Here is a 13,774-nt window from a genome sequence, read left to right as displayed (position 1 = left end):
GGAAGCACTTGCTTTTAAAGGGCTTCTGAAATTAGGGAAAACCTCCAATAAGGAGATATCCTGTCACATGAGGGTGGTTGGAAAAACAGGAATTCAAAGTTACAACTTTGCTTCGTAAGCTAACTTCTGAGAAGAGCAGACACAGAGGAAGGGGAGAAAAGGACACATGTAAGAGAAGGGTGGGGGGGGGAGGTGAGAGGGCAAGAAAGGAGGAGCGAGGGCTGGCCTGCTGCAGGGAGAGAAGGGAAACAGCTCTGGACCTCACAGCCTTCTCAAATGGGGCTGTGTGGAGAGCAAGCTGGAGGCCATTACCTGCGCAGGAAAACTGAGGAAGCAGTGGTCCCTCGGCAGACAGCCCCCACTCCAAAGGGACAGAGTGGCAGGCGTTAAAAGGGACAGTTTTATGGTGGCAACATGTTCTTGAGGGCTGAATCTGATCCCTGTCCTTCTCCATAGGAAAGGCTTAGAGTATCTCTCTTTTCTTAGGAAGCTTTAAAAACAAAACAAACAAAAAAAACTGTTCACATCAAGTTTTGTTCCTTTACGAGAAGCATAGTGAAAGAGAGGGCAAACCTAAGGGAATAGCAGTCAAGCCAGGAGGGAAAAAGTTCTAGAAGTCTTTGAGTTGAAATTTCTCGAGACAGTCAGAAAAAGGCTTTGTAATCAAGGCTTGCTCAGCCTCCTCAGCCATACTGATCACCTTCACGTGTGGATGGGTCCTCTTGCTGGGAGAACACCTGACTCTTTGGTTGAAAAGATGTACATTCATTACACAACAGGTGGAATTTTTCCTTTTCGAAAAATAGTGGAAGATCTTTCATGAAGCAGGATATTAACCCCTGAATATCCATTTTATTACTTTTCAGAAGTAAAACATGAATTAAGAACACTTTGAAGCAGATATTAGTAATTAGATAGCTGACTCACAATTGGAATACGGGAAATGTTAGCTATTCAGAAATAAGGTGCTGGAAACACCGTATTTTTGAAATTTTAAATGAATTGTTTATCTTCTAGTGGAAAGCTCCAAGATTCACTCTCTTTATGATAAATTTATAAACTTTCTTTCCCAATAAGAAACGTTCTCTTACTGTTTGTTTTGTTTTTGTTTTCTTGTTTGTTTGTTTTTAACATCCTAAATTTAAGATTATTCTGACAGGAGGAAAAAGATGGGGAAAATGTAGGACACAGGACAAATGTTTCTTTTTCACTGAGACTATGCTTGCCTGACAAAAAGAAGTTGGTTACAAAATAGAAGAGATGAAACAAAAATGTTTCTTTCTAAAACATTGCTTCACTGATTTATCATGAAAAAAAATGTAAATGAGTTATTCATGCTTTTAAATGTAAATAAATTATTTAAATTAAAAAAAGAATGGCCTACCTTGGATTTATATCAATTTCAGAAGCAAATAAAATTTAACTGAATTCTCTCTATTCTCACATGCGGGTTTTTGTTTTTTTCCTACACAGATGTGTCATATGGCCAACCAGGATGAGTGGTAAAAATCAGATTACCACAAAAGGAAGCCAACCATCTCACAAAGAATTTACCCCATGACCTTGACCTTACTCAAACAAAGATTTATCAGGCTAGAAGAGGGTGACCAATTCATTCTACCTAAACAACTACTGAACTGACAGGCACTGGGTGAAGTAAATACTGTGGACTTAGGGCTCTAGCATAAAACTTGGAGCGTCCAGTGGAGAGCTTGATGGAGAGGCTGATAAATGTCAGTGAATTTCACCTTTTTCCTGGGGTAATGGCTACCATCCTCCAACCCCCATCTTTGTGGCAGGCAAAAGTGAGGGTGACAGATTGAGTTTCTGGGGCAGTTTGCCGGAGACAGGGTGGACAATAGGACCTTATCCTCCAAACATCAGAGTTGTGTGTTCTGGAAGACCTAAACCTATAAAACGTTTAGAAAACAAATCAGAAAAGGTCTTCAGGACATCGCATTGGCAATGTTTCTTTTTGTTCTTGTTGGGTTTTTTTTTTTTTTGGGGGGGGGGTGTTTATTTCTTTGTTTTTGACATGACACCAAAAGCACAGACAGCAACAACAACAACAAAATAGATAAATTGGGCTTCAGCAAAAATAAAAACTTGGTGCATCAAAAGCCACTATCAAAGGAGTGAAAAGACAATCCAGAATGGGAGAAAATATTTGTAAATCATATACCTGATAAGGGACTAACTTCCTTATCCAGAAATATAGACAGAAGTACAACTTAATGGCAACAACAACAAAACAATACATTGCAACAAAACAATCTTTGTGCATTGCTGGTGGGAATGTAAGATGGTACCGCCACTGTGAGAAAGAGCTTGGTGGTTCTACAAAAAGTTAAATCTAAATTGCCACAGGATTCAGTAATACCCCTCCTAGGTATATACTCAAAAGAATTGAAACAGAGAATCAAACATACCTGTGTTCATAGCAGCATTATCCATAGTAGCCAAAGGAGAGAGAGGCAACCCAAGTGTTTATCAGCAGATGAATAGATACACAAAATGTGAGAATGAGCATTATTGTTTAATGGGTACAGAGTTCTTGCTTTGAATGATAAAAAGTTCTGAAAAGGGATAGTGGTGCCTGTTACACAATATTGTGAAATACTTAAAGCCACTAACTGTACACATAAAAACGGTTAAAATGGTAAATTTTATGTTATGTATATTTTACCACAATAAAAATAAAATCCAACTCTTACCATGCTCTTCTTATAAATTTTAGTTCTGGCTTTTGCTTAGCTATTGATGTTGGTGGTTGTTTTTGACTAGTATTTTCTTCAAGCTAAAGAGTTATTTCTATAAGATAAAGAAAATCCTTATTTTTCTAAATTTGCAGGACAATTGCTGAACATATTTCATTTCCTCCTAGACTTTCTCAAACATCATGCACCTCACACCCACTCAATTCCATGTAAGATGAACTTAGTGAACACTTCGTTCTGAAATAGTTCCAAGCACATTTGCTCAACAATTTCTTTGGTAACCTATCATTTCTCATATTTCAGATTGGTAACGGATTCAGAAATTTGATTTATTTAAACAAACCTATTTTTTTAATGGGCAAATTTACACAAATAGTATCAAGATAATTTTGACTCAGAAGAAAGAAGATACAATAATAAAGTTGAGTAAAACTTTAAAAACATAAATGATGGAATACTTTTTATGTTCTTACTCCTCTCATTTTCCAGTCCTTCCCAAAATATATCAAAACACCTAAAATTCATTTGCAGTTTAATAGAAAACAATTACCTTATAGCAATCAAAAATCTTTGTAGTGGATTATTTATCTAAATTTGGCTTTAATCATAATTCTCTTCAGATCATATATTTAGATTTATTGTAGTCTACAGTATATATATGATATGTATGCAGACTATTTGAAGGGCCTGTGATTTGTAGTTCTGTAATAAATGCAATGTTTTATTTAGCACAGCACACATCTTTATAATATACATATTTAACTTTACAAAATAATTTAATTAGAATGTTATTTGACCCATTTAATATTTGAAAAAAATTTAAGAATAAGATGAAAATACATATTTTATGATCTGAATATGACCTAAACTTCATAGATAGAAATCAGGACATACACACACAAAAAAAAAAAATCAGGCTTCTTCTTCAGAACTACACCAAATATGTAATGTTACTTATAAATTTTAGTAATTTAGAGTGTAAATTTTATATTTATTCACTCAAATATTCTTGAAAACCCATTCTCTAAGGTATCTAGATTTTTTTAAAACAAGAAATACATTGTAGAGAAAAAAAGGTATTTCTTAAAAATCTATTAATATTTCAATTTCAATGATACAAAAATTATGAGTTTTTAATAGGCACATCCTAGAAAATTAACATTTGTGTATGTATAAACGTAAAGTTTCACAGCAAATATTGCTAAATATTATCCCCCAAAACATATAAAAATTACTTCGTGATATAGTTAAGACAACACTACTTTTTAAAAAGTCTTTCTTTTTAGAGCAGTTTGCATTTACAGTAAAACTGCAGGGAAGGTACAGAGATTTCCCATGTACTCCTTTGTCCTCAAACATGCGTAGCCTCCCCCATTATCAGAATCCTCTGCACTCTGCCTGTTCATTTTTCTTCCCTCCCCACCCCACAACCACTGATTGTTTTACTCTCTGTATAGTTTTGCCTTTTCCAGAGTGTTGTACAGTATGTAGCCTTCTCAGATTGGCTTCTTTCATTTAGTAATATGTAGTTAAGGTCCCTCCATGTCTACTCATGGCTTGATAGCTCATTTCATTTTAGCACTAATATTCCGTTGTTGGAATTATTGCAGTCTATCCTTTCACCTATGAAGGACATCTAGGTTGCTCCCAAGTTTCGGCAGTTATGAACAGAGCTGTTAAAAAACACCCATGTTCAAGTTTTTGTGTGGACATACATTTCCAACTATGTTGGGTAAATACTAAGGAGCACGATTGCTGGACGGTATGGTAAGAGTATGTTTAGTTGGGTACAAAACCATCAAACTTTCTTCAAAGTGGCTGTACCATTTGCATTCCAGAGTTCCTGTAGCTTTACATCCTCCCCAGCATGTGGTGGTGTCAGTATTCAGATTTTGGCCATTCTGATAGGTGTGTAGTGGTTATCTCATTGTTTCAATTTGCATGTTCCTGATGACATGTGATGGAGCACATCTTTTTGCACGCTAATTTGCCATGTGTATATTTTCTTTGGTGAAGTATCTGTTCAGGTCTTTCATCCATTGTTTAATTGGGTTGCTCATTTTTCTTATTATTGAGTTTTAGGGATTCTTTATATATTTTGGATAACAGCATCACATATTTTTTGCAAGTATTTTCTCCCAGTCTTTGATTTTCTTTTAATGTCTTTGATATGGTTTTTCACAAAGCAGAAAGTTTTTAATTTTAATGATGTCCAGCTTATCAATTATTTCTTTCATGGATCATGTCTTTGGTGTTGTATCTAAAAAGGCATCACCAAACCCAAGGTCATTCAGGTGTTCTCCTATGTTATCTCCTAAGGTTTTATAATTTTGTGTTTTTCCATTTAGATGTATCTTGACTTAATTTTTGTGAAGGACTTAAGGTCTATCTATAGTCATGTGTTTTGCATATGGATGTTCAGTAGTTCCAACACCACTTGTTGAAAGACTATCTTTTCTCCATTTTATTAGTTTTGCTCCTATGTCAAAGACAAGTAGACTATATTCATGTGGGTTTTGTATGGTTTCTGTATTCTGTCCCATTGATTTTTTTGTCTCTTCTTTTGCCAATACCATATTGTTTTAATTACTGTGGCTTTATCATAAGTCTTGAAGTTAGGTAATGTCAATTCTTCAACGTTGTCCTTCTCCTTCAGTACCGTGTTAACTCTCTGGATCTTTTGCCTCTCCATTAGGATCAGTTTGTCAATATCCACAAAATAACTTGTTGGGATTTTGATTGGGATTGCACTGAATGTATAGATCAAGTTGTGAAGACCTGACATCTTGACAATATTTAGTCTTCCTATTCATGAACATGGAATATCTCTCCATTTATTGACTTATTCTGTGATATGTTTAATCAAAGTTTTGTAATTATCCTCATATAGATCTTTTATATATTGTTAAATTTATACCTAAGTATTTCATTTGGGGCGGTGTTCTAATGTAAATGTTCACATGTTGTAATTTCAAATTCCACTTGTTTATTCCTGGTACATATAAAAGCAATTGACAGTTATATACATATTAATCTTATATCTTGCAACTTTGCTGTAATCACGTATTAGTTTCAGGAGGTTTTTTTGTTTTTGTTTTTGTCCATTCTTATGGCTTTTCTATACAGGCAATCGTGTCATCTGTGAACAAAGAGAGTTGTTTGTCTTCCTTCCTAATCTATATACCTTTTATTTTCTTTGCTTGCTTTTTATTGAATTACCAAGGACTTCCCATACTCTTATGATGTTGAAAAGTAGTGGTGATAGGGGACATGCTTGCCTTGTACTTGATCTTAATGGAACAGCTTTAAAGTTGTCACCATTAAGTATGATATTAGCTGTAGTTTTTGTAGATAGTTTTTGTCCAGTTGAGAAAATTTCCCTTTAGTTTTCTAAGACTTTTTTTATTTTTATTTTTTATAATGAATGAGTGTTGGATTTTTTTCAAATGCTTTTTCTGTATCAATTGATATGATCATGTGATTTTCTTTGTTTAGCCTGTTAATGTGATAGATTACACCAACTGATTTTAGGATGTTGAAACTAGCTTTGCATAACTGAGATAAATTCCACTTAATTATGGTGTATAATTCTTTCTATACTTTTCTTGGATTTTATTTGCTAATATTTGGTTGAGAATTTTGTATTAGTGTTCATGAGAGATATTGGTCTCTAGGTTTGTTTTTTTCTTTTTGTAATGTGTTTAGTTTTAGTATTAGGGTAATGCTGGTCTCATGGAATGAGTTCCCTCTTCTTCTAGCCTCTTAAAGAAATTGCAGAGAATTGGAATAATTTTTCCTTAACTGTTTGGTAGAATTCATTCCTGAACACATCTGGGCTTGGTGCTTCCTGTTTTGGAAAATTATTAATTATTGGGTCAATTTATTTAATAGATATAGACCTATTCAGAACATCTACTTCTCGTGTGTTTTGACACACTGTGTCTTTCAAGGAATTGGTACACTTCATCTAGGTTTTCAAATTTGTGGGTATGGCGATGTTCATAGAATTTCTTCATTATCTTTTTTAATTTAAATGGGATCTGTAGTGATGTTCCCTCTTTCATATCTTATATTATTAATTTGTCTTCACTCTTTTTTTCTTAGTTAGCCTGGTTAGAGGCTTATCAATTTTATTTTTTTCAAATCAATACCTTTTGGTTCCATTGATTTTCCCTATTGATTTCCTGCTTTACAGGTTTCTGCTCTAATTTTTATTATTTCTTTTCTTCTCCTTACTTGGTATTTGATTTGTTCTTCTTTTTCTAGTTTCCTAAGGTAGCAACTTAGGTTATTGATTTTAGATCTTTATTTTTTCCTAATAAATGCAATCAATGCTACAAATTTCCCTCTAAACACTGCTTTTCCTGCATCCCACAAATTTGGTAAGCCTTGTGTTTTCACTCACTACAAAATATATTTTTATATCTCTTGAGATTTCTTCTCCAACCCATGTGTTATTTAGAAGTGTGTTGTTTAATCTCCATGCATTTTTGGGATTTTTCTCTTATCTTTCTGTTATTGATTTCTAGTTTAATTACATCATATTATGAGGTCAGATATTGTATAATTTCTATTCTTTTAAAGTGTGTTTTACAGCCCAGAGTGTGGGTGATCTTAGTGAATGTTCCAAATAAGCTTAAGAAGAATATGTAGTCTGCTGTTGTTGAAGATGCCTATAGATGCCGATTATATCCAACTGAATGATGGTGTTGTTGAGTTCAACTATGTCCTTACTGATTTTCTGCCCTCTAACACTGTTCACTACTGAGAGAAGGGTGTTGAAGTCTCCAACTATAATAGCAAATTAATCTATTTCTATTTTCAGTTCTATCAGTTTTCATCTCATCTAGGTGCATGTTTTGTTGTTAGGTACATACATGTTAAGGATTGCTATTTCATTTTAGAGCATTGACTCCTTTATCATTATGTAATGCCTTTCTTAATCCCTGATAATTTTTCTTAATTTGAAGTCGGCTCTTTCTAAAATTAATACAACTACTCTTGCTTTCTTTTGATTAGTGTTAGCATAGTATATTTTTCTCCATCCATTTACATCCATCCATTAAACATCTATATGTGTCTTTGTATTTAAAGTGGGTTTCTTGTAGACAATGTATAGTTAGGTCTATATGATCCAGTCTGATAATCTCTGTCTTTAAATTGGTGCATTTAGACCATCGACATTCAAAGTGATTACTGATAAAGTGGGATTAATATTTATCATATGTATTACTGTTTTTTGCTTTTCCCTTGTTCTTTGTTGTTATTTTTTGTCTTTCACTCTTTTTCTGCCTTTTATCGTTTTAATTAAGCATTTTACAGGATTCCATTTTTCTCTTCTTCCTCAACATATCTGTTATACTTTTTTTTTTTTTCCACTTTCTTTTAGTGGTTGTCCTAGACTTTGCAACATACAGTTAGAACTATTCCAAGTATACTCAAAGTACACTATACTACTTTATGGGTAGTATGAGTACCTTATAATGAAATTATGCTAATTTCTTCCTCCCATCTCTTGTGTCATGCTGTCATTCATTTCACTTATAAATAAGTGTACACACACGTATATGTATACATACACATATATAAGCTATATACATAAGCACACATAATCAAATATATTGTTGCCATTATTTTGAATGAACTGTTATCTGTTAGATCAATTAAGAATAAGAAAAAGGGTTTATTTTACCTTCACTTATTCATTTTCTGATTCTCTTCCTTTCTTTATGGAGATCTCACAATATTGTGGGGGATCCCTATGACTGGCTCCCTCTGGAGTTTTTAACAGAGCCTCTAGCAATTCATTAGCTACAGTTGAGGTTTTTCCTATCTGTGTGCTGGTTCCAGCTGGTCTCTGCTCCTGGAAGTTGTGACTCTCTGTATTCACCTGTATCTCCAATCTTTGGGGCAGCAGTTTTCCCTATGTCCTCGCCTTTCTTATGAATCCCAGAAAAGTTGATTTTTCAGTCTGTTTAGCTTTTTATTTGTTGTTAGGACAGAGTGGCAACTTCCAAGCTCAGCTCCTTGTATGCAAAACTGAAAACCAGAAGTAGCCTAAACTAGTCACTAAAGTAATTTTCAGTTTTACCAAACCTTCTTTGTGTGGGTTACTTAATCATAAAAACCATATAATAGGTTCTCAAATTTGTTGAATGAATGAATGGATGCAATGTTTTAAAAAACCTTCAGAATAAATATGGGAGTATATATAAAAGCTCTTGTAAACCATTATTTACAAATCTTAGGTGTTAGTAAAACTATTAACCACAGGTACTTTGGTTTCGTTTTCTCAGGACCACTGCATAAAGGTGTGCAGGTTGCACACTGCTCACCCTGAAGGGGTGCCCTTCCCTTAGGCTACCACGATCATCGATGGCAGTCGTGATAAATATAGGGAGCAGCACGATGTCACTAGTGCTCATGCATTGACCTCTTCGTGAGGCACTGAAACAGCTTTCTAATGCAGGTGGGTTTGGTTTTGGATATTTCTGTGTGTGCAAGTGTGCATGTCTTTGTGTTTCTGTGTTTGTTCACCTCTTGATTCTGCAGTTTGTGTTTCAACCAGATTACTGAAGACCCAGGAAGGTGGTTGAAGGACTCACAGCCAGGAGCTGTAAAGTGAGTAAACACATCTTCCCATAATGATAAAGGCATCACAACAAAAGATACACTTCAACACAGCATTTTTTTAACAAGAAAAAATAACCAGTTTGTAAAATAAAATGGCTTCAGCTGTATATAAACTTAATATTTTTTTTCATTGTTATTTACTACATCTTTCTCTGTGGAGTTCAAGTAGCTGTTTTAAGTACTATAGCGTCTAAGTAGTGTGTTGTTCTTTTAATAAATTTAATTCACTATATTTTTAATGTTTATAAAGAGCAAACACTATCGATACATTCACGAAGTAAAGTCCTGCTGAAAGTTCCGCTGTACAAGATTATCATTCGTTAGGCAAACACATACTGCCTGGCACATAGTATCTGACAAACTGTTTCCTCTTTCTTTCTTTCTTTCCTTATGACTATTTACAATTGTCATTCAGTGAAATGGGGCCATAATAAGAAAAACAAGACTGTTAACATTCACACATTTTAATTTCAAATATTAACGTTTAGAAGAAAAAGGCATTAGTCTATTAAACGTATTTTAGAAGTTGATAAAAAAAAATATTACTTTGCAATAATAGTCTGATCGTAAATGAACTTTTGAAAATGTATCTTTCCTACAATTAACTTTATTTGAGGCTGACATTAAATAAGACATAATTATCAGCTGGGCTCCAAATTTCACTTGGAATAAAATACCATAAGCCTGCTACTGTTGCATGTATCCTTTCATACAGCAGAAAACTTTTTATAAGCACACAAAAGCTATATGGGCCTTAGTACCAACAACCATTAACGCTATGAGAATTATAACATAATGTTAATAACATAACTTTTCATCACACAGTATAGAATTATCAATGTTTAATTAGCATAATTAGCTGCAATTTCTAGTACATACCATACACTGGAACTTTATAAACATGTATATACTCTTAAAATAAAATATTAAATTAAATTAGGTACAGAAGAATTTTTTTCCTACATGTAATCTATTGCACATGCCTTCATTATTTCTATAAAGTGTTGCAACTTCCCCAAATATCAGGCACATCCATATTCAAATATGAGATACAAATGCAGTCTAACCTCACAATAAGTAATACTTTTCAGTTTATCTGAGCACTGTTCACTCTATATATTTCGATATAAAGATAAATATAAATTTATGTAATATATTTTCACATTTAGGAATATTACAAATAAACGACTCGGTTTTAGGATATTAATAAAAAGATTATCATGTCACAATTTAAAATAAATTAAGTGCATTAAAATTTTTCAGAGTTATAAGTGTTATAAATTATTGTTGGATGTAGATAAAGGTACATTGTTAAACAAGATACCCTCAGTCCTTCCTTTAAATAATTTAAAGATTAATGAGGAACTCAGAAAAATAAAGACATAATGAAAGTCTTAATAAAGTGCTATAATTAGGGTTCTATGAGAACTTATAAGTGGGACACTCAAATGCCTGATGAAAGAATACTCACATCAACTTTAATCTGTATATTCAGTAGATTTCTCACTTCTGAACATAATACTACTTGATGAAATATTATAGTTTGAGGTAAAGTTAAGATTTTAGATATTATTTTATTCCTAGAAGGTAAACAGGGACACAGAAGAGAATAAAACAGGAAAATTAAAACAATGCATTTAGCTACTTGTTTCTTTGATATGGTACAATTAAAATAGCTTAGCATTTATCGAGTCATTATTGTTTGCCAGACAATGTGATGAGAATATTCCCTCCCTCATTTAATCCTCTCAACCCTATTAAAGGACCATTTAAGCCTATTAATGTACTATTATTATGCTCGTCTTTTAGATGTGGAAATCGGCTTACACTGGTCAAAGAACTTGCCCGTAGTCATAAAGCCAGAAGCTAAGCTTTTAATAACAGACCATCTCCGACAGTGTGAGGGAAAAACCATAAAGCACAGGGAGCAAGTGTGGGGGAGGAGGGGTTGATGGAGAGTAGGATGGCAAGCAAGTTCAGTTATCTACTCTGAAGCTATTTTTTCCCACAGATCAGTGAAGAGGCTGGCACTGTTAACTATGACTCTGCACACATAAGTCTCTCACAAATCATTCTCATCGGAAATTTATATAAAATGAAGAAGCCCTGCTATGAATATCCGAGAGTGTTCGAACATAGTGAAGGCAAATTACATAATTACGTATCTAATTATTTAACATCAAGATATTCATTACATCTGATCACATAAGACATTAGTGCATTTGCTGTTATATTTCTAAGCTGAACTTCTAATTTTAAACGGAGTTTGTATGTAATTATTTTTATGATGGTATCAAATTCCACAAAATATTCTTTCACTGTGAAATCTACATCTTCAATTTATGGCTCCCTATTATAAAATTTTATCTAGGGATTACTGATGTTCCTTGACTTCATTATATTAGACAATCTTCATGTTACTACTTCAGTCCTAGCTAAGCCTTAAACTGAGACACATATCTGTTAAACTGAATGGCTTTTTATGCTGAAATCCATCAATCACATAAAAGTCACTTACCACAGTGGAATGAAGATCAGAATTCCATGTTAGAAGGAGATGCTAAAACTATAATTCAGATTTTTTTAAAAGTATAATCCAAAAAAACAATCCAGATGTATTTCCTAAATACTAATTTAAACTCTTTAATTCTTATAATACTTCTTAATTTAATACACTATGATTTAATTTAATATAAATGATAAAAATCTCATTCTTGGAGTTGGTGGTGAAAACATGTCCTCATTTTTTTATAGGCTTTATTGAAGAGTGGTTTAAGAATGGTACAGTACACGTAACTATCTAAAACTAACCATTACTACTTTTTAGAGATACAGGGGAGCCATTTATAAGAATACAGCTTTGCTTAAATTTAGCACCATTTATACACATTAAAAAAAAACTGCTGCTACAGGTATTAAAAATAGTTTAGTCTCTACAATTTAGTCTTCATTTCTTTATGTAGTGCAAAAACCTATGCCTCAAAAAAATAAAAGATTACAAATGTGTACACATGCATAATAAAGAAGTTTCACAATATTACATTTTCTTTTTAAAATGAAGACAATTCAACGGTAGAGAAAATCCTGTATCTGGTTAAGTGATTGAAGTAAACATAAGAGAGAGTCACCAGCACATTTTTACAAAGGCCCAATATGGGTGTGATAGTTCCCAAGGCAATAATTAAACTAAGTCGAACAAAAATAAAGGGTAAATCCTGGAGCAGGATGCCCAGGGAATTCAGAAGAGGGTTCTGGGGAGTGAATATAATTCGGAGGAGAGAAATAAAACTGAATATGTAGACTGGGTAGAGCCAGCCTGACCTGTACACGGCTTGGTGGCCAGCCACACGAACCATTTCTATGGTGTCAGACCACAGCAGAAAGCTCCACAGGAAGATCTCCGCACGAACGTCCTGCTGGGACATCATTCTCAGGATTCCCGACTGGAAGGAGGGTTCCTGGGGTCCTGCCAGCTCCGGAGCAGGGCTCTGTGTAGTGGCTACTGGTGGCTGTGATGCCCCCGTCCTGATGGCTGGCTGGGGAGTAGCAGAGTTTCCTTCATTTTCCCTCCCTTGATCTGTCACAGTTTTTATTTGTTGCAAAGTGGTGATACGGATGTGCCTATCTTCATTACCTGCAATAAATTGACTTATTTAAATTAAATTTTTAAAATTTTATTTAAATTGAAAAAAATTTTAATTTTTATATTTTTAAAATTTCATTTAAGTTTAAAATTAAAAAATAACATTGTAAGCGTTTTCTTATTTAAGGTCTGTTTTACACATGGAACATCAAGATAACGATGCATAGCAAATTGAAAAAAAAAACAACCACAACAACAAAAAACAGAGTCAGAGAAGGTTCTTTATGTCTTCGTATTTTCAATCCTAAATCATTTTTACCATTTCATAGTAATAGCCACTATTGGTTATTGGGCTGAGCACTTTCATACATTATTTCATTTAATCCTCAGAAAAAGTTGAGAAATAATCCCATTTTATAAATATGGAAACTGGTGCCCAAGAGGCAAAATGACACCCAAATTCAAATACACAGCACTGGGCAGAGCTGGAATTCACACCCAGACTGGTTTGACCCCAGTACAATCTCTTAACTTTATGGCTCATCTAGAAGCAATATGTCACGTGCTGACATATTACTCATCTAGAAGCAATATGTCACGTTCTGATTTTAAAGCATACAAATGTCATAAAATCAAATGAATCTAGTCCAATAGTCAAATGAAAGTACAATGATCCAATCTTGTGACTTTTACCAGAGGCCCAAAGAAATCACTACAATCCAATTCTCCAACTTGGAGTGTGGTGCTAAGAGGGAATCTATTTAACTTCTTAGTGATGGGTGACACTCAGAAGCCAATATTTTAAAGTTGTTCTTTCCCCAAAGTTGTTGAACTGGTCACT

At 33.8% G+C, this 13,774-nt stretch overlaps 1 protein-coding gene across 1 annotated transcript in view; it reads right to left on the bottom strand.

Annotated features, from left to right (window-relative positions):
* Positions 1 to 8,247: 8,247 nt before the first annotated feature.
* Positions 8,248 to 13,774, bottom strand: part of TMEM236 (transmembrane protein 236) — a 34,519-nt gene continuing 28,992 nt past the window's right edge. Inside the window, exon 4 of the mRNA XM_019752069.2 lies at positions 8,248 to 12,984. Coding sequence (XP_019607628.2) covers positions 12,401 to 12,984 — 584 coding nt within the window. The 3' untranslated portion in view covers positions 8,248 to 12,400. The remainder of the gene's footprint in view (positions 12,985 to 13,774) is intronic.

The sequence above is a fragment of the Rhinolophus sinicus genome, linkage group LG02, assembly GCF_036562045.2.
Source record: "Rhinolophus sinicus isolate RSC01 linkage group LG02, ASM3656204v1, whole genome shotgun sequence".
NCBI lineage: Eukaryota > Metazoa > Chordata > Mammalia > Chiroptera > Rhinolophidae > Rhinolophus > Rhinolophus sinicus.
Note: the sequence above shows the minus strand (reverse complement) of the source record. Positions and strands in the feature narration are given on the sequence as shown.